This window comes from Oncorhynchus keta, chromosome 10, assembly GCF_023373465.1.
Source record: "Oncorhynchus keta strain PuntledgeMale-10-30-2019 chromosome 10, Oket_V2, whole genome shotgun sequence".
Lineage (NCBI taxonomy): Eukaryota > Metazoa > Chordata > Actinopteri > Salmoniformes > Salmonidae > Oncorhynchus > Oncorhynchus keta.
The window spans coordinates 36198278-36220682 of record NC_068430.1 but is presented as its reverse complement, the minus strand read 5'-3'; the positions used below and the strand labels follow the sequence as shown (position 1 = coordinate 36220682).

The following is a 22405-nucleotide window of genomic DNA, read 5'->3' as shown; positions in this document are numbered from 1 at the left end:
CAGCGCGAGCTTCAAATATCAAATAGATGATTGTTGAGTTGCGACTGTCAGTGAAAAGCAGAGACCCAGCCAAGCATATGGCAATATTAAAAATACAATAGCGGAACAGCTGTTTGGAAAGCAAATGGCTATTGCTGTAAAGAGATGACATTGAAAAGACTGCAATCTGTCTTTTAGTCATCAAAATTCTTAACTTAATTGAGCGAACTGTAGCCTGCAGTATCTTATTGGCACCAGCGGAGAACATCGGTGAGTGCGCATATTCACTGTCTTTCTTATTGGGGCAGTCACACTTTTTTTTTGGGGGGGGGGGGGTCAATAATTTCCTTCTCCAGCTTAGATGAATATCATATTGTATTTGTGTCTCCCCTTTTCGTAGGCCAATTATATAGATAAGAAAACACGTTTGTTATTGATCTGTTTGTCAGTGTCAGCAGAGTAGGCTACCCTGTAATGTTAGTAGTATAATAAAACATGACTGCGCACAATTGAGTGGCCCATACACGTAAGAAATGACATCTACTTTGACCCCTGGAAGGGTGGCATCTATGACGGTGCCACGTTGAAAGTCACTGAGCTCTTCAGTCAGGCCATTCTACTGCCAATGTTTGTCTATGGAGACTGCATGGCTGTGTGCTCGATTTTATACACCTGTTAGCAACGGGTGTGGCTGAAATAGCCGAATACACTCATTTGAAAGAGTGTCCACATACTTTTGTATATACAGTGTATTAAATAATTGATACCAGTATTGCACGCTGCTCTTTCAGAAATGCTTTGCATATCACAGATGAAGGGAGTTGACAGTGTGGAAACCCACTATCTGGAAACAGTCTGAGTGATGAATGGATAGAAGAAAAGACTTGAACAGGGTTATATTGATGGATACACTGTAGGACACACCCTGGTTGAATGCATAGGCTACTGATAGAGGAGTTGAATGTGACATCAATGATTCTCTGTAAATGAGGACATTAATCAATAGTGATTGGCCAAGAAGGTCTGCAGCAGATTGACCATCTTGGAGAAATTAACAGCATTCTTTTTTTTATGGCCATGTAAAAGTTCTATTCAATGTTCAGAGAAAAGATAGCCAGGCAACAAATGTTCACACAAAGTCAATATTACTAGCAGTGAATGTGCATAACATTAGTCCCTCACCACAGACTCAAAGGATCCTATAGATAGATTTTGAATGTTCCAATTTCGGAGAATCATTACAGTTGGAAAGGATTTTAAGATAAGTATAAGCCAATTGATGTCAATAATTTCATTGTTAAATTGAAATCCCACTCAATACAGTAAGATCTACATTTCATAGAGACAAAAGGGCCAAGATGTGTAGCACTCTGCCAACTTTGCTGCCTCTTCCCTCATCTGTGTGAACTGAAATGGGTATTCAGACATAAAATACCTGAGAAGCACTTACCATGTAGGGATACGGGGTTGGGAAGGTTACTTTCTAAATGTAATCCTGTAAAGTTCCCTGTCCAAAATTACAATCAGCAACGTCATTTTTAGATGACCCAAACTCAGGATCCATCAAACGCATTTGGAGTGTCATTATAATGGTCTCTGACTTGTGGTCAGACTCGTTCAGGTGGAAAAAACTTGAGAAAACAGAAAGGTGTCAATGTATTTTATCCACAAACATCCTTTCTGAATTCAAAAGTAATCAAAGAAGTAATCATCTAGTTTTTCAAAAGTAGATGTAATTTGATTACAATATTTTTCACTTGTAATGTAACAGATTAGTTACAACATTTTTGTAATCAGATTACATGTCAACTGAATATATGTAATCAATTACTCCACCAATCCTGTGGAGTTGTAAATGTAGTTTTCCCAATACTGGTATGAGGAGAGGCACTGGGATTATAGGTAACACAATGAACACTTTCTGACCATTGTACATACATATTGAGAAGTATGCTCTTCACACACATATTGTGCATATTGATTTACTCTGTCATAAACATCTATACTTCAAGAGAGTGGCTCCTTCACAAAGGGGTTGCATGGTGGCTCAAGGTGTATTGCGGATGCATTATACCAGAGATGCTCTTTCTTCACATACTGTCCTGCTTTCATGTAGCTTTTTTGAAATCTATTCACCAGGTCTTTCTCTGAGCCTCCTTTAGTAAAGAGAATTGTAGTCAATACAGGCCTTCAATAAAAATAAAGACACGTTTGAGTGGTCATGAAAGCTGGTTGCATGAAAGAAAGTGGTTGTTAAGTTAGTAGGTGCTTTGGGTCCATCTATAATTTCCTCATATAATACCCCCTCCCTACCTATGTGAGGCAAGCTCTTCTTCATAAAAGAGAGACTTTCATCAATAAAAAGGCCACAGAGGATTCGTTTTCTGCACTGTAGTGTAAGCAATAGGGACAGAGCAATATACTTTCACCAGCTGAATACTACATGGGTTTACCACAATATGCGTACAATATCAAAACAGTATCAGTTTTCTGTATTTCTATTTTATACAGAACATTTTTTTACAATTGCACATAGTCCAGGTTAACATTTGCAATTAAACATGTTTATTCCAAACAGAAAGACATCTCCATGGCAGTGTACATTTTCTTGTCTTGTTCAAAGCACAAGACAAGAGATCCAACAGAAGAACATGTGACAAAAACAAATGGCGTGAGCCCCATGTCTATATCATAGGATAATCAACATGCCATAACAGGAAGTTGTTATAATACTTATAAGAAGTGGAACATTGTATCCCGGATTCAAGTCAAAGACTAAAGATTATATTGGCACACATGACAGACCAGAGCAGTTGAACAAGTTGCTAGACACAAGCATTTCGCTACACCACAAGCATTTCGTTACACTCGCATTAACATCTGCGAACCATGTGTATGTGACCAATAACATTTGATTTGATCTAGACTGGAAACACCTAGGCCAAAGTAATAGAACAGATCATCTGAAAGGTGAATATTTCAAATATTTCCTTTTGATTGGCTATATTGTTAAACTGTTAGATATCATACATCTACCAGATTAATAAAAATACAGTACTTTCAGACTGTTTCCATCTCAGAGTTGAATTGTAAATCCTAGCCCTTGATGACTTTATGAGACTGAAGTGACTTTCACCTAAACCTCCTCTTCTTGCAGTTCTATGGGTTATTCTACACCACTCTGTTTCAACCCTGCCCCAGTTCTCAGAGTTTCCCAGGGGTCAAACCTATTTCAAATTGAGGGCAAAAGCAAAATGACCTTGTAAGGTTGTTTGTTATTCATGTAAAAATGAATAAGGCAGATATTGCTTTAGATACCCTCTTGTACAATACATGCTCTGGATTTTCTGGTCACTAAATAGTGTGAAAAGGCATCATAACAGTATTCTGGAAACATTGTAACCCATTGCAAGTAGGTAGCATCTCAATTGTCACGATAAGTTGTTAGATGCAATTACAAATCATTCACAACTAAATGCCTTTGATTCCTTCTTATGTTTGTTAGTCTTACACTATATATTCAATTATATATAATCGTTGTCCATCTTAATAAAAAAAAAAAGATTGACTTTCATCAGTCCCACAAGTATATTATAACAACATTTCTCTCCACTCAAAGAGTGTATCATTTTCTACTGGTGAATGTATCATATCCTACAATAGTTATATCTGTTTAGTATTGATAAACCCTTTTTTAAATTAAGAAATCTTTGAAAAAAGGAAGAACTGTTGTTATTGATATGTTTTACAAAAGATAAAGAGTTTTGTTATAATCTCTCAATAGAGAAATTACTGTCTTAGGTACAGGAAAGTACACAGGTCCAGAAATAGATGGCATGTCTGTCATGATAAATTGTATGGCTATGAACAAAAGTTGGCATACAAGACAACTAAGATTCGCTGAAGAAATCTCTCTACCACCCCAGAATAATAGACCCAGAGGAGTTACCTCCATCCATCCCTTTATCACCCCGTCTTCTACTCCTCTCCATCCCCCCTAGGCCAGCGACAGCCTCTCATGGGGCTTCCTTGGCTCCTTCCTCCACCGTGAGGCCTTCCTCCTCCTTCCCCAACTCTCTCTCCAGCTCCTCCACCATCTCCTCCACCAAGTCCAGTTCCTCAAAGGAAGAGCCGCTGCCCACTGACTCGCTGGAGCCCCTGTCCCTGTGCTCCGTGTCGTTGATGGGCTCCTTGTGTTCCTCGGCCTGCCCCTGCTCGTTCCCGTCCCCCTGGTCCCTGTGGGGCAGTGAAGAGGGCAGCGAGGGGGCCGGAGACGTCTCTGTGTTCTCTGACTGCACCTGGCCGCTCATAGTGCTGCTGACATCACTGTGGGTCATTACACCTGCAACCACAGGAAGAGAGGTGTGAAGTGACATGGCGAATTGAAGTCATTTTCAAGAGTGAGAGATAGGCTAGAGAGGGAGAGAGGGAGGGAGAAAGAATGTGTAGACAGAGGCACAGTGTTGGCATCCTGACAAGATACTGTCCTTAATCTATGTGGTTGGGAGTCTTCCAGCAGCAAGCTAAATAATTACATCAACAACTATAAAAAGGGTAACAGACAAAAGATACAATTAGAGAAAGCAAGCTACAAGTACAAACTTTACCCTGTACATTTAATCAATAAGGCCTGAGGGGTGTAGTATATTGACCATTATAAATCAGGTAGTCTGGCTCCTGGATGCTGAAAGCCGTGGTATATCGTACATTGTAAACTGGGTGGTTACATTGGTAACCAGATTATAATAGTAATAAGGCACCTCAGGGGTTTGTGATACTGAAAATGACCAATATACCGCAGCTAAGGTATGTATCCAGGCACTCTGTGTACTGTCGTGCTTAAGAAGAGCCCTTAGGCGGGATATTTTTAATCAATACGGCCCGAGGTGGTGTGGTATATGGCCAATATACCACGGCTAAGGGCTGTTCGTAGGCACAATGCAACCCAAACTACCCCGTTTAAAATTAGACATAGACTTGATATATTCCCACGTCACTCAACAGCTCACATGCAGTAGAAGGTAACTAGCTACAATACAAACAGATATTTCATTGGTGTTAATGGCAGATCTGCAATTTTAGTACATTTTTAATAGAGGCTGACAAAATTGGGCCAGTCTGAATATGGGCAGCAACAGGCAACAATAACAGTATTCTCACTCACTCCTTCCTTCCTTCCTTCCTTCCTTCCTTCCTTCCTTCCTTCCTTCCTTCCTTCCTTCCTTCCTTCCTTCCTTCCTTCCTTCCTTCCTTCCTTCCTTCCTTCCTTCCTTCCTTCCTTCCTTCCTTCCTTCCTTCCTTCCTTCCTTCTGGTTGGATGGAATATGAATGGATTATTGTATGCAAGACTGCAATGCAGATCTCACCTCCGAGAAGCATTGAGGATCTCAGTGAGTGAGGGAATCTTTGATATGCCGATGTGCCGCTGTAACCCTGTTCTGTGCAAGGATACTGTGTGTGTGTGTGTGTGTGTGTGTGTGTGTGTGTGTGTGTGTGTGTGTGTGTGTGTGTGTGTGCACGTATGGCATGTGCCTTGGGCCAGCTCTTTTATTCACAAACCCAGTCACTGAGATGTGCTCCTCTTCTGGTATTTAAGGGGAGCAAATCATAGTAATATTACAGCAGAATTATATTTCTCTCTCCCCACCTATTAAGTATTGGTAAAACTGATATCATTGGTCAAAAGGCCCATTCCTACACAGTCAACCACACAGCAATATCAGTCAAATGACATCTAATGATGCCATACTGCCTGGTTACTCGTTTAGTATTTCTCCAACTCACCCCTTTACTGGACGGGAAATGGCCGTGGTTTCTACTGTCTGGTACAGGAAATAAATAATAAGTGCATTCATCACCAGGATGGACCATTAGTGTAATGCTACAGAGATAACATGATGAACTGGCCAATAATGCTTTCATAGTAATTAAGATGTGCCAAACGCTGAGCCTGATTCGCCTATGCTCACTAGTCCCTTCTGATGGATGAATATCCACCAGCGTCTAGTCATGATATCCTCCTAAGCTTGTTATGATCCAAGTGGTTTGTGTGAATGTGTTTGCGGGAGTGTGTGTGTTTGCGGGAGTGTGTGTGTGTGTGTGTGTGTGTGTGTGTGTGTGTGTGTAGGTCTGACGGCCCTGGAATGGAGATTAAATGAATCATCTTGATCTCTTTCATGGCGAAAAGCTAGTCTGACCTCTGCCATTTCCCCGTCTGTATCATTTTGAGGCCAGAGAGATGAGTCCCTGCCTATCATGCTCTCGCTGAAAATTAGCACTGGCGTCTCAATTAGACCCCAGCTCTGTGGTCATTGTGCAGAAATGGATGGGCTGAAAATAGACACAATTATGTGAGACCTTTTGAGCATTGATTAATGTAAGAAAGAGACAAAGCAAACAGCACGCCTCAAATCTCCCCTCCTAAACCATGTCCAAATGTCACTCACACCCAGTGAAGCAGGAGCAGGGCGGCAGGCTTGCTATTCTTCCTCGTGTCTACAGGACAACAACGCCTCCAGTGAGGAGTCGGCAACACCAATCAGTCACCTGTATCTCAATCATGTGATCTCTTCATGTAAACAAATACATCTAAAGCATGTCCATCATGCTACTGTGACAGGTGTGTGATATAGGAGAGCATCCCAGGTTACATAGTCACCAACAGGGAATCACTGACACACACAAAGACAATCTTACTGCCCATTCATGTTGATGATGAACCGAAGAAAATGTTCCCTATTGAAAGGCGATCATTGTTATATTCTATCTTCCAGCAGCCTTGGAGAGGTTCATTCATTAAGGAAAGGCGGGAGATGAATCTCCTGTCAGCGTCCCAGAAGGGTAACAGGACACCCTGAGCCAGCCTCTCATTACCTTTGACATTTTAGTCATTTAACAGACGCTCTTATCTAGAGCGACTTACAATTAGCGCATTCATCTTAAGATTGCTCGGTGAGACAACCACAAATCACAGTCGTAGTAAGTACACTTTTCCCTCAAAAAAGCAGTTATCAGAAAAGTTTACATTGAGCCATGAACACATAGAACTCTATTCCACATCAGGTAACTGATGGAAGCAGTAGAGTCAGATTTTAAAAACCAGATAGAGACAACAGCGGGGACTGTGAAGAAACACAAACATACTGTAGGCACAGACACACACGCATACACACACACATGGTAACATACACACTATACACACACGTATAGGGCTGTTGCAGTGTCCGTATTACCGCCACACCAGCTGACACGAGTTATGAAGGCAGTCAAATCAGATTTCATTTGTCACATACACGTGTTTAGCAGATGTTATTGCGGGTGTAGCGAAATGCTTCTGTTTCTAGCTCCAACAGTGCAGTAATATCTAACTAGTAGTATTGAACAATACACACAATAAACACACATCTAAAGAAAATGAATGGAATTAAGAATATATAAATATTTGGACGAGCAATGTCAGAGCGGCATAGACTAAGAAAATGTAGAATATAATACAGTATATACAGCCGAAGTCTGAAGTTTACATACACTTAGGTTAGAGTCACTAGAACTTGTTTTTCAACAAATACACACATTTCTCTTAACAAACTATAGTTTTGGCAAGTCGGTTAGGACATTATTTTGTGCATGACAAGTCATTTTTCCAACAATTGTTTAAAAGACAGATTATTTCACTCATAATTCACTATCACAATTCCAGTGGGTCAGAAGTTGACACAAAGTTGACTGTGCCGGAAGTTTACATACACCTTAGGCAAATACATTTAAACTCAGTTTTACACAATTCCTGATATTTAATCCAAGTAACAATTCCCTGTCATAGGTCAGTAAGGATAACCACTTTCTTTTAAGAATGTGAAATGTCAGAATAATAGGAGAGAGAATTATTTATTTCAGCTTTGACTTCTTTCATCACATTCCCAGTGGGTCAGAAGTTAACATGCACTCAATTAGTATTTGGTAGCATTGTCTTTAAATTGTTTAACTTGGGTCAAACATTTTGGGTAGCCTACCACAAGCTTCCCACAAGAAATTGGGTGAATTGTGGCCCATTCGTCCTGACAGAACTAGTGTAACTGAGTCAGGTTTGTAGGCCTCCTTGCTCACACAAGCTTTTCCAGTTCTGCCCACAGATCCTCTATGGGATTGAGGTCAGGGCTTTGTGATGGCCACTCCAATACGTTGACTTTGTTGTCCTTAAGCCATTTTGCCACAACTTTGGAAGTATGATTGGGGTCATTGGCCATTTGGAAGATCCATTGGCAAGCTGATGTCTTTAGATGTTCCTTTAATATATCCACATAATTTTCCTACCTTATGATGCCATCTATTTTGTGAAGTTCACCAGTACTCCTGCAGCAAAGCACCCCCACAACATGATGCTGCCACCCCCGTGCTTCACGGTTGGGATGGTGTTCTTCGGCTTGCCTCACCCTTTTTCCTCCAAAGATAACAATGGTTATTACGGCCAAACAGTTATATTTTTGTTTCATCAGACCAGAGGACATTTCTCCAAAAAGTGCGATCTTTGTCCCATGTGTAGTTGCAAACCGTAGTCAAGATTTTTTAAGGGGGTTTTGGAGCGGTGGCTTCTTCTTTGCTGAGTGGCCTTTCAGGTTATGTCGATATAGGACTCGTTTTACTGTGGATATAGATACTTTTGTACCCGTTTCCTCCAGCATCTTCACAAGGTTCTTTGCTGTTGTTCTGGGATTGATTTGCACTTTTCGCACCAAAGTACATTAATCTCTAGGAGACAGAACGAGTCTTCCTGAGCGGTATGACGGCTACGTGGTCCCATGGTGTTTATACTTGCATACTATTGTTTTTACAGATGAACGTGGTGCCTTCAGGCGTTTGGAAATAGCGCCCAAGAATGAACTAGACTTGTGGAGGTCTACCATTTTTTTTCCTGAGGACTTGGCTGATTTGTTTTGATTTTCCCATGATGTCAAGCAAAGAGGCACTGAGTTTGAAGGTAGGCCTTGAAAAACATCCACAGCTACACCTCCAATTGATTCGAACGGTGTCAATTAACCCATTAGAAAAAATATCTATATTTTGGCAATTCACAGCGTTACCATCGAATCTGCTTAAAGATAATGAAAACCACAGCTCTGAAGCACCGTATGCTTTTCTTACAGGTTCTCGAATATTAGTGTACAGCCAAAATATTTCCCCCCAAAATTGCTTGATTGACATAAAATTGGACCAACCAGCAGCACTATAGTTGCTACATTTGTTTCCCAAACTGTCGCTACCATAGCAACCATCTGCAGTTAGTACGTTTACATTTCCATGCTTGTGAGACCTGTAACAGAATATTCTTTGTTGTTCCAGTGGTAGTTGTTTTTTTACTACTTTTTTTCTATGAAGTTGCGGTTCCGTGTTTAATATGAGTGCTGGACCAAGCAGCAAGAAACTGAAAATCTACCACTTTTCACCACAACAAATTCACAATTTGCGTCTGATCTGCCATTCAAACGTAGCTCTTGCTAAGAAGGGAAATGTCGAGAGGCATTTCAAAACTGTTCACAAGAAATATGAAAGTGACTTTCCAGCTAAAAGTGAACTACGTAAGAGAAAAGTAAGAGTTCAGTCTCAACTAGCTGCCCAACAATCGATCTTTACAAGTCTCAGCTAAAAATGGCATACTAGCAAAGCACAAGAAACCGTTCCAGGATGGAGAAATGGTAAAAGAGGCCTTTTTAGAGGCAGCAGATGATGATTTCAAAAATAAATCAGAAATAATTTCTGCTTGTTAAAATGTGAATGCTCCGAAGGTCTGCATCAGTGGCTTGTAGGCTGTGTGTGGAAGCCAGGAGATGCTAAATGTGTTTATGTTAATTCTTGTCAATTACTGTGAGAAAGACAATTATTTGCTTGACAATCACCTGCTTACGAAACTTCCTGACCGACACAGTGCTATACACGTACACATGGATTTTGTGTTGTAGATGATATGTGGTAGCGGAGTAGGGGCCTGAGGGCACACACTAAATGTGTTGTGAAATCTGTTATGAATGTATTGTAATGTTTTAAAAATGTGTATAACTGCCTTAAATTGTAATAAATACAACTACAAAGTCAGTGCTAGTAGTCAAAGACAACTCCCCTTTTGTGTTCATGGCCCCCCAGAAAACTAATCACACTGTATTATGGACCATATAGTATCACAGGGGACCACAGTGCAATACACACACAGGCTCTCTGAGCCCCTCACACAAGTCCCCCCTCCAATCAGATCTCCCCATCTCACAGCAAGCTCATTATCAGGTCCAGGGTTCAGCGTATCTGAGCCTGTCTAATATGCAGGGACTACGTCTATATGAGAGGTGTTCTGATGATGGGGTTATTTATGGCATATTATTAAGCTGAGAAACATCCCATTTACCAGCCAACAAGTCCATACACAGCAAACCCATCTGGTCTAACAAGGGAATATGAGGCAGTGATCCTTATTAGGCCTGAGTTTTTCCATTAAGGGGGCATCCTAAGCCTTCTCAATGAGAGGGAGGAGATGAGGACGTATAGGTCCATGGAGTTATTATATATGTGTTGTATTTTACATTTCTCATTCTGTAGAAAACATCCATGCCAGGTATAGTGGTTATGTTCTACCAGCAGCTGAGATGGGAAATAATTGGTCTATTTAAGGTAATTGGGCGGAAAGCCCCCAGGAAGATGCTTCCAACCAAACCTGACTACTTTCACCCACGAAAAACTGTAAATAAGTCATGACAAAGCTCCCAAATTGAAGCAGACTATGCTTTGGAAAGTCTTTTAGATAACATTTGCTTATATTAGTTGCTAAATTGGGCCCAGTGGGAACGAAGAGAGGAGAAGAGAGGGGGTTTTAAAGGAAGATAGCTGGAGGTAATTAGAGATAGACACGACAGAGGCAGGCTGGGAGTTTGAAGAGGAGCATGAGGGGAGGGGACTGTGACAGCAACAAAAAAATAGAATAAAAAAAAAGACTAAATACACCTATTCTGTCATCTACCCACAGGAGAAGGCTGCAGCAGGTATCTTTCTATATTAAGAAGAGAAGACCGGTCTGACATTTGTGTTTTACTGACATGAGTCTGTTTGTTTTTAATGAGGATTCTTGATGGGGAAAGCAGAAACACTTAGATTTGCAATATTACTTCCATACACAACTTCATTGGTTCTAGACTAAAGAACTATGTAAGACAGCAAAACACGAAAAGGAAAAACTGGCATTTATATTGTAATGGTTCCTAATGCACTATTGACATGTTAGCATTTCAAAGATCCATCAATTACAGTACGTATGTCATTTTCAGGGCAATATGTAAAACGAAATATTTTGCTGTAGCTAGCACACCTGACACCCCCCCCCGCTTTCATTAGCCTTGATTAAAACAACATCATATGTAGGAATTATTACATAACAATTACATTAAATATATGATAATTGTTGCGTAATTATATAGCAATTAAAGATAAATTACATTTAGTAGGACAAAATTATAGTGTAGCCATCTCTGTACTACTACTGGAGGATAATAATACGAATAATGTCCTATTGACTCAGACATCCTCAGTTCAGCTCAAACAGCTCATCAAGGACAGATGATGGCTTTGCACTGCATGATCCCATGGTTTCGGAGTGCGAGGGAAACGTAATGTTTATCCATGTAGACCACTGGTTTGTGTGTCTTTCACTTTACTCAGTGCATGCGGGTGCAAATGACTTCCATAACTACCCTCGACATGGGTTAGTGTTCTAAATTGAATCCCCCTATTGTGCAAGTTGGACTAACAATCTCTCACATTTCAGCTTTTGTGAATAATCATGCACAGTCTGCAACGTTTCGCCAGTGTTAAAATAAATACTTTAGTACATGCAAAAGCACACCCTCCTCAAACAGGAACACTTGGTAAACAGGTATCCTGAGGTACAGGTGTAAGACTTATAGAGAATATTAATCATCTCATTTACAATATGTGGCAACATACAAAATGTGATGTGTTCTTTTTTTAATCTATTTTTGTAGTATCCTTGTATATGTCTCCTGCGTTAAGAAATAAGCAGTAATTTACATAGCAGTGATCATCATCATATATAAAGAGCACATGATTTGTATTGTCATTCCTCGAGTCTAGAGAGACGTTGAGCACACAGTACAGCAGTATGTACACTACTAGTAAGTCCACCATCCAAGGTGGTGTATTTGAGTCACAGGCTGGCTGGCCACACACAGGTAGGTCTGGGTGGAAAGTCGAACAACAGACACAGCGAGGCACCGCTGACTGAACGGTCTCTCATTAGGAAAACACTCCTCTCTCTCGCTCTCTCTCTAACATACAGTATTATACAGAGCCATGAGTGCATGGAACTCCCTTCCATCTTATACAGTGCAAGTGAACAGCAAACCTGGTTTAAAAAAACAAACAAAGCAACACCTCACAGCACAACGCCTCTCCCCCATGTGACCTACCTGTTGTGTATTACCGACATGTACACTACATGACCAAAAGTATGTGGACACCTACTTGTCGAACATCTCAATTCAAAATCATTGGCATTAATATGTAGTTGGTTCCCCCTTTGCTGGTATAACAGCCTCCACTCCTCTGGGAAGGCTTTCCACTAAAATGCTGGAACATTGCTGCAGGAACTTGTTTTCATTCAGCCACACAAGCATTAGTGAGGTCGGGCACTGATGTTGGGCGATTAGGCCTGGCTCGCAGTCGGTGTTGAAATTCATCCCAAAGATGTACGATGGGGTTTCAGCCAGGGCTTTGTGCAGGCCAATCAGTTTTTCCCCACCGATCTCGACAAACCATTTCTGTATGGACCTCGCTTTGTGCATGGGGGCATTGTCATGCTGAAACAGGAATGGGCCTTCCCCAAACTGTTGCCACAAAATTGGAAGCACATAACCGTCTAGAATATCTTTGTATGCTGTAGAGTAAAGATTTACCTTCACTGGATCTAAGTGGTCTAGCCTGAACCTTGAAAAACAGCCCCAGACCATTATTCCTCCTCCATCAAACTTTACAGTTGGCACTATGTGCAATAATGTTTGTACCATGTTTTGTGCTGCTACTATGCTGTGTTGTCATGTGTTGCTGCCATGCTATGTTGTTTTATTTATAAAATCCCTGATTTGTCCATTATTTGGGGGTATGGCAGTCTTTAAAAAAACATTATAACAGAATTTCTCATCAACTCACCATCACATACTTTTAATGACAATGTATCTTATCTCAAATCAAATTTTATTGGTCACATACACATATTTAGCATACCTGTATGTTATTGCAGGTGGTGCGAAATGCTGGTGTTCCTAGCTCCAACAGTGCAGTAGTATAGAACAATTCACAACAATACACACATCTAAAAGTAAAAGAATGGAATTAAGAAATGTATAAATATTAGGACGAGCAACGTCGGAGTGGCTTTGACTAAAATCTCACCACCCCTAATGAGGTGGTTGTGCTTGATGTGTGTCGCGTCTGAGATTCTCAAAGTCGGGTGTGGTCGACAGTGCTCACCTCATCTCTCCCACCTGTATCGATATTTGGTTTTAATGCAGACGAGAGCACTGAATCCAGCTTTACACAGATATTCATTTTATGGTGCTTTCAAGACCACTATGATCTCTGAAAAACGAGAGGTCAAATCATGACGCCAGTGATCTTCAGGTCGGAAAGTTGTAGCTCTAGAAAGAGATTTTCCCCCTTCGGAGCTTGTTATATTTAGAGTTCCCAGTTGCCTTGAATATACTGAAGTCGGAGACTTCCGAGGTCCCAGTTTCGAGTTCCCAGTTGTTTAAACCGGGCCTTAATGCTCAGAGGTAGACAGCAGGCTATTATTCCCTTTGAGTCAGGAACCAAAACTCCCCCGTAGTGACCCATGAATGCATTCGGTCACATGAGAGCTCGATCAGCTGTTCGATTTCACTTACCGGCATGTCAACTGAAACAGGATCATAGTCAAACGGTTTGGGAAGTAGGTCCCAAAGTGCTCTTCTAAGTGTTGGAGGTGAGCACTCAGAACTCATGTGGGACACTTACTGATACTGTTTTCTGTTTTCTGAAACACACCCAGGCGATGGATGGGGGCATCATACGATGTATCCATATGGCAGAGGGAAACACATTCATAACTACAGTGCAGAGATCTGCCCGCCATCCCGCAATAGATGGAGCCCCATCGGTGCAAAAGCCCACCATTTGATCCCATGGAGAGAAAAAAATTATCCTCAATATAGCCACGCAGGACACTGAACATCCCCTGTGCCCTTTCATGCCCAGGAATTGTGAAATAGAACAATATGTCCTCGTGAATAGCATCCCCTGACATGTATAGAGAACAAAAGTCAATACATGGGAATTTCAACCCTCCATTTAGAGAGCATAAGCTGGAGAGTTCGAGTCAGTCAGCCAGATTCCTGGCATATATTCTTTGTTTAACAGTGTTATCTGACAAAGGTATTGATGTGAGTTTCTGTGCATACGCCTCCCCACACATTATTTTTACCTTATCAATTCTGGCCAGTAATATCAGTCACTGTGTGTGGTTTTATAGCATAGCGGGCCTAGCCATTTACCATGGGAATGATTCAAGAGCAACAGTCAAGTGTGACCTTTTCCCACGATCTAGGGCGTCTCTCATTGAATTTTTTTCTTTTAGATTTTAATCATTTGAATTTATATTTTGAAGATGAACCAAATTACAATGATTTTGAGATAAAGACAATATTCTAATATTTTTTTTTGTATATATGATTTTTTCCTCAGGATTTGGAATAGGAAATTCTCCCGCGACCCCATTTTCATGTCAGGCGACCCCACATAGGGAACCGTTGCTCCAAACAAAATTCTCTCTAAAGATGAGTATTCCTTTCTATCAGACATTTCTGCTTTACTGCTGGTCCAGAGTGATTATTATCCCAAAGTGATGGCATAAAAACCCATATAAAATAGCATAATGTGTGATGTGTAGCATCTGTAAACGACCACCAAAGACACACAAACACACACACTTCAGGAAGATGGTGCTGCAGTGGATAGCTGCCGTCTTACGGGCTCCTGACCAATTCTGCTATTTTGTGTTTTTTTTATGCTGATCTTAATTTTTTTGTACATAATATTTCCTCCATCATTTCCTATGACCGAAAATAGTTTTTGGACATCAGAACAGCGATCACTAACCTCAAATTGGATGAAGATTTCTACTTCAATGAATCGGCAGCTGGGGACATACTGCTCATTCTGGGCCAGGCCCTAAACCGTAGGACTCGAAAGATTGAAGATATGTCAGAAAAGCTGTAAACGAGTGAGAATATGTCGGTGAGTAATAAACAGCCTCCACCCTGTGTTCTATTGGCAAATGTACGAGAGAACAAGCTAGACAAGTTCCATTTAAGGCCAAGTTCCACTCAATGAAGGACCTGAAGATCTGTAATATTCTCTGTTTCTCAGAGTCGTGGCTGAAAAAGGAAATGGATAAAATACTGTACATCTAGCTGTTTCTTTTACGGATCAGCAAGACCAAAAGGCAGCTTTGGGTAAGGTTAAGGGGGAGGCGTTTGTCTCTTTCCCAACAACAGCTGGTGCGCAATCCCTAATGTTAAGGAAGTCTCTAGGTTTTTCCTTGCCTGAGTTAGAATACCTCATGATAAGCTACACACCCTACTATTTACCAAGAGAGTTTTCATCTATATTTTTTGTAGCTGTCTATTTACCACCACAATCCGATGCTGGCACTAAGACCACACTGTATAAGGCCATAAGCAAACAAGAAAATGCACATCCAGAGGCGTCACTCCTAGTGGCCGGTGATTTTAATGCAGGGAAACTGAACTCAGTCGTAACTCATTTTTACCAGCATTTCACCTTCGTAACTAGAGCCGTCAAAACTCTAGATCAACTTTAATCAACACATAGATTCCTGCTTACAAGCATAAACTCAAACAGGAAGTACTAGTGACGCGCTCAATATGGAAATGGTCCGATGGAGCGTATGCTAAACTACAGGACTGTTTCGATGGCACAGACTGACGTCACCCCCTCAATGACGTCACCCCCACAGTGACCGTACGTACATATCCCAACCAGAAGCCATGAATTACAGGCAACATCCGCACTGAGCTAAAGGCTAGAGCTGGCACTTTCAAGGAGCGGGACACTAATCCGGAAGCTTAGAAGAAATCCCCAAGCTATCAAACAGTCAAAACAGGGCTAAGATCAAATCGAACTACGCCATCTCTGACGCTGGCCAAATGGGCAGGGCTTGTAAACTATCATGGATTACAAAGATAAACCCAGCCGCGAGCTACCCGGTGACACAAGCCTACCAGGCGAGCTAAATGCCTTCTATGCTCACTTCGAGGCAAGCAACACTGAACCAGGCATGAGAAAACCAGATGTTCTACATGAATAAGAACTTTAAGCAGATTAACATTCACAAGACCAGACATATTACCAGGACACGTACTCAGAGCATGCGCTGACCAGCTGGCTAGTGTCTTCACTGTCATTTTCAACCTCTCCCTGATACTTACATTTTTCATAGTTTCCTGTGCCCATGAACGCCAAGGTAACCTGTCTAAATTACTATCACCCTGTAGCACTCAAATCTGCAGCCATGATATGCTTTGCTGGTCATGGCTCACATCAACACCCTCATCCCAGACACCCTGGTCCCACTCAAATTTGCATACCGCCCCAAAAGATCCACAGATTACGCAATCTCTGTGGTACTTCACACTGCCCTCTCCCACCTGGACAAGAGGAACACCGATGTGAGAATGCTGTTCATTGATTAAAGCTCATTGTTCAACAACATATTGTCCTACAAGCTCAAAACTAAGCTCAGGACCCTGTGACTGAACTCTCCCTTCTGCAACTAGATTCTGAAATTCCTGACGGTGGTTGGCCTGATCACTGACGATGAGACAGAATATAGGGAGGAGGTCAGGGACTGGGCAGTATGGTGCCAGGACAACAACAACCTCTCCCTCAACAAGACAAAGGAGCTGATTGTGGACAATGGGAAACAGAGGGCCTAGCACACCCCCATCAAAATCAATGCGACTGTAGTGGAGCGGTTTGAGAACTTTACGTTCCTCGTTGTCCACATCAATAAGGAATTATCATGGTCCACACACACCAACACAGTTGTGAAGAAGGCATGACAACGTCTCTTCCCCCTAAGGAGGCTGAAATGAGGGCCCTCAGATCCTCAAAAAGTTATACAGCAGCAGAGCATTGAGAGAATCTTGACTGGCTGCATAACCGGTTGGTATGGCAACTGCTTGGGATCAAACCGCAAGACGCTACCAAGGGTAGTACATAGAGCCCAGTACATCACTGGGACTGAGCTCCCTGCCATCCAGGACCTCTATACCAGGCGATGTCAGAGGAAGGCCCTAAAAATCATCAAAGATTCCAGTCACCCAAGTCAAAGACTGTTCTCTCTGCTACTGCACAGCCAGCGGTACCAATGCACAAAGTCTGGAACAAACAGGACCTTGAACATCTCTTCTATTCCCAAGCCATTAGACTGCTAAATAGTTCATTAAATTGTTATTTTGTCCAGTAATATGGTCAAGCACTGCAAAGAAGACCTAGTTAAGCTGCAGAAAGAACAGAGCCACACGTCTTGCTCTTTCATTGTAATCAGAGGGCTAATATTAACACTATGCATGCCAGTCTCTCTTGGCTAAGAGAGGAGGAAAGACTGACTGTGTCACTTCTTGTTTTTATAAGAAACATTCATGTGTTGGGAATTCCAAATTGTTTGCATAGTCAACTTACACACAGCACTGACACACACACTTACACCACCAGATATGCCACCAGGGGTCTTTTCACAGTCCCCAGGTCCAGCAGAAATTCAAGGAAATGTACAATATAATACAGAGCCATGAGTGCATGGAACTCCCTTCCATCTTATACAGTGCAAGTGAACAGCAAACCTGTTTTCAAAAAACAAATGAAGCTCACGGCACAACGCCTCTCCCCAATGTGACCTACTTGTTGTGTGTATGTACTGACATGTATGTGTAACTGATAGATGCACACACACACACACACATTTACATTTATGCAAATTGTAAAGTATTTTTTCTGTAATGTCATTTTAGCTATTTGTCGGGCCCCAGTAAGACTAGCTGTCATTGTTGTTGTTGGCTAATGGGAATCCAAATCAATCAAATTCCTACCTACATGCACATACAGTTGAAGTCGGAGGTTTACATACACTTAGGTTGGAGTAATTAAAACTTGTTTTTCAACCACTCCACACATTTCTTGTTTACAAACTATAGTTTTGGCAAGTCGTTAAGGACATCTACTTTCTGCATGACAACAAGTCATTTTTACAACAATTGTTCACAGACAGATTAGTTCACTTATATTTCACTGTATCACAATTCCACTGGGTCAGAAGTTTACATACATTAAGTTGACTGTGCATTTAAACAGCTTGGAAAATTCCAGAAAATGTCATGGCTTTAGAAGCTTCTGATAGGCTAGTTGACATCATTTGAGTCAATTGGAGGTGTACCTGTGGATGTATTTCAAGGCCTACCTTCAAACTCAGTAGCTCTTTGCTTAACATAATGTGCAAATCAAAAGAAATCAGCCAAAAAAAAAAAAAAATTGTTGACCTCCACATTCTGGTTCATCCTTGGGAGCAATTTCCAAACGCCTGAAGGTACCACATTCATCTGTACAAAAAATAGTACGCAAGTATAAGCACAATGGGACCACGCAGCCGTCATACCGCTCAGGAAGGAGACACATTCTGTCTCCTAGAGATGAAAATCAATCAATCAATCCTAGAACAACAGCAAAGGACCTTGTGAAGATGCTGGAGGAAACAGGTACAAAAGTATCTATATCCACAGTAAAACAAGTCCTATATCGACAACCTGAAAGGCCGCTCAGCAAGGAAGAAGCCACTGCTCGAAAACCACCATAAAAAGCAAGACTACAGTCTGCAACTCCACATGGGGACAAAAATCATACTTTTTGGAGAAATGTCCTCTGGTCTGATGAAACAAAAATATAACTATTTGGCCATAATCACCATCGTTATGCTTGGAGGAAAAAGGGTGAGGCTTGCAAGCCGAAGAACACCATCCCAACCGTGAGACACGGGAGTGGCAGCCTCATGTTGTGGGGGTGCTTTGCTGCAGGAGGACTGGTGAACTTCACAAAATAGATGGCGTCATGAGGTGGAAAATTATGTGGATATATTGAAGCAACATTTCAGACATCAGTCAGGAAGTTAAAGCTTGGTCGTAAATGGGTCTTCCAAATGGACAATGACCCCAAGCATACTTCCAAAGTTGTGGCAAAATGGCTTAAGGACAACAAAGTCAAGGTATTGGAGTGGCCATCACAAAGCCCTGACCTCAAGCCTAGGGCTGGGCGATAAATCAATATCAATAATTATCGAGGTAATTACTTTTTATTTATATTTATATTTATAAGCCATTTAGCAGACGCTTTTATCCAAAGCGACTTACAGTCATGTGTGCATACATTCTACGTATGGGTGGTCCCGGGAATCGAACCCACTATCCTGGCGTTACAAGCGCCATGCTCTACCAACTGCGCTACAGAAGGACCACTTCCCTCAATAACGACATAAAACATTTAGATTCATTTTCGATAATGTCGATATAGAATAATTAGGTACAGCAGTCCATTTCACCTCTGTGACGCAGCAGGAACGTGTGGAGAAGTGACAATATGGACATGGAGAGGTACACCACTAAAAACCACTTAGCACCTCGGGTAATGGAGTAGCGACTATTAACCACGAAAAATGAGTGATGTCGGCAAAAACAGTGGCAGTGATAGCCATGGAGAAGGAACAGCTTCCAACAAAGAAATGATTGATAAAAAGGGTTCAACTGTTTCAGTAATTTGAAAGTGGTTTGGCTTTTTTGAAGTCCAACAAAGAACAGAGCAATGTTCGGTGCAAATTGTGGCGTAGACAGGTGGCTACGAAGTCTGGTAATACGACAAACCTTTTTCAACATCTGAAGCAAAATCACTCTTTGGAACATGCAGGAAGTTTGAGTTCGCGCCACGGTGTTGATAAACACTCTTCAAGCACCAGCCAATCTAGGGATGTTTTCCCGAAGCAGTCAACACTGACAGCATTTATGCCCTACAAGCAAACATGAAAAAAACAAAGACATCACAAATGCTACCAATTAGCACAGTCGAAGACATGCTACCAATTAGCACAGTCGAAGACATGCTACCAATTAGCACAGTCAAAAAGGAAGGTTTCAAGAGGCTTATTAATTTAATTGACCCCAAGTACGTGCTCCCTGGCCACAAACATGGAACAATTTTCCTTAAAACATTATTTGATTAATATCGTGATAATTATCATTATCGAATGATTATCGTGATAAAAACCTGACTCAGTTACACCAGCTCAGTCAGGAGGAATGGGCCAATATTCATACAACTGATTGGAAGGCTACCCAAAACGTTTGACCCAAGTTAAACAATTTAAAGGCAATGCTAACAAATACACTTAATTAGTATGTAAACTTCTGACCCACTGGGAATGTGATGAAAGAAATAAAAGCTGAAATAAATAATTCTCTCTACTATTATTCTGACATTTCACATTCTTAAAATAAAGTGGTGATCCTAACGGACCTAAGACAGGGAATTTTGACTTGGAATTGTGAAAAACTGAGTTTAGATGTATTTGGCTAAGGTGTATGTAAACTTCAACTCTATCTACCTCAATTACCTCGTACCCCTGCACGTTGACTCGTTGTTATATACCCCGTGTATATAGCGAAGTTACAGTTACTCCTTGTGTTATTATTTCTCTGTTTTTCTCTCTGTATTGTTGGGAAGGGCCTGTAAGTCAGCATTTCACTACACCGGTTGTTTACGAAGCATGTGACAAATAAAATGTGACTTTATTTGATTTGACACACACACACAGCTTATGTTTGCTGTTAGTATTGCAGAACTGCGTTGACCCACTGTTTACTGTAGACTGCTGGGGGACTGACATATTGATTATTGAAGCAATTTAGATTTAGAGTGAAAGTGAAAGATCCTCAGGTCACAACACAGTACACCAGACAGCGTCCCACACTGCCATAAATCCTCACTACATGACAGGGCCAAGCAGAGAGAAGGAGAGAGAGAGAAAGAGAAAGAGAAAGAGAAAGAGAGAGAGAGAGAGAGAGAGAGAGAGAGAGAGAGAGAGAGAGAGAGAGAGAGAGAGAGGGGAGATGGTGAGGAGGGGAGAGCGGAAGGAGCAACAAACAGGAAAGGAGAGGGAGATGCATGGAAAGGGAGAGAGAGTCAACATTTGGAGTAAACTGAACTCAGTGGGCTTTCTGAAGTCTGATGCCTAAACAAATACAAAATATGAAACTCTACCAATGAACACCCCTTTGTCTCAATTTGGTGTTGTTGACAAATAAATGAAAAGCTGTGAACGCCACAAACTCCCAGCATGTCGCTGGTGTCTGTGCTTGTATAATTCATCATCAATTTTTTACATTTTTTTATTTATTTTTAACCTTTATTTAACCAGGCAAGTAAGTTAAGAACAAATTCTTATTTTCAATGACGGCCTAGGAACAGTGGATTGTTCAGGGGCAGAACGACAGATTTGTACCTTGTCAGCTCGGGGGTTTGAACTCGCAACCTTCCGGTTACTAGTCACACACTCTAACCACTAGGCTACCCTGCCGCCCAATAGGCGGGCAGTGCCCTCCTCAATGACCAGTAGCAGACTCTCACCATGGTAACCAGTTCTGCACCTACACAGACATCATTACATGAATGGGCACAGAACAAGGGAAAGACAAGTCAACAACAGTCAACAATAATTACGAAAAAGAACAAAGGAAAGACAATAACCCCCACAATACAGGGCATTGGATTAACAAAACTAGTGCACTATAGGAAGAAGAGCCTCCGTGAGCCCTTACTTCCCCATTCCCCCTCTGTCACCTCCTCTCAGTCAAGCCATCTTAGTCTACACCTACAGCCCACCCAAAGACGAAGTCAATATCGCTACTGTGCTAAACTGAAGGCCCTATCAAGTTTAAAAGACCAACAAATTGTGCTTGAAGAAACGTACTTACAGTGACAGAACAATTACAGGGACTCATATAATCAGCTGTTGGGATGGAATCAACGTGGTGGGGCACTGAGTGCAGCTCCCGTTGAAAAATACCTGCAGCTACATCCTAGCTGTTTGTTAGTTCTTGAAATCTAACACACAGCCTTTACCTTGGGATAGACTAGACTAGATGTGTAGCCTGTTGATCTGCAAACTCACTGAAGTAACAAATACTTCAAACAAACCTCTTAGTCAAACAAGCTGTTCAGGAAGAAACAGTTCAATGCTTTTGTCTTTCTTTCCTCTACTGGCCACCCTAAGTCT

At 41.4% G+C, this 22405-nt stretch overlaps 1 protein-coding gene across 1 annotated transcript in view; it reads right to left on the bottom strand.

Moving 5' to 3' along the window:
• Nucleotides 1-2521: 2521 nt before the first annotated feature.
• tex264a (testis expressed 264, ER-phagy receptor a) overlaps nt 2522-22405 on the bottom strand; it is a 167015-nt gene continuing 147131 nt past the window's right edge. The window contains exon 4 of the mRNA XM_035777845.2: nt 2522-4321. Coding sequence (XP_035633738.1) covers nt 3996-4321 — 326 coding nt within the window. The 3' untranslated portion in view covers nt 2522-3995. The remainder of the gene's footprint in view (nt 4322-22405) is intronic.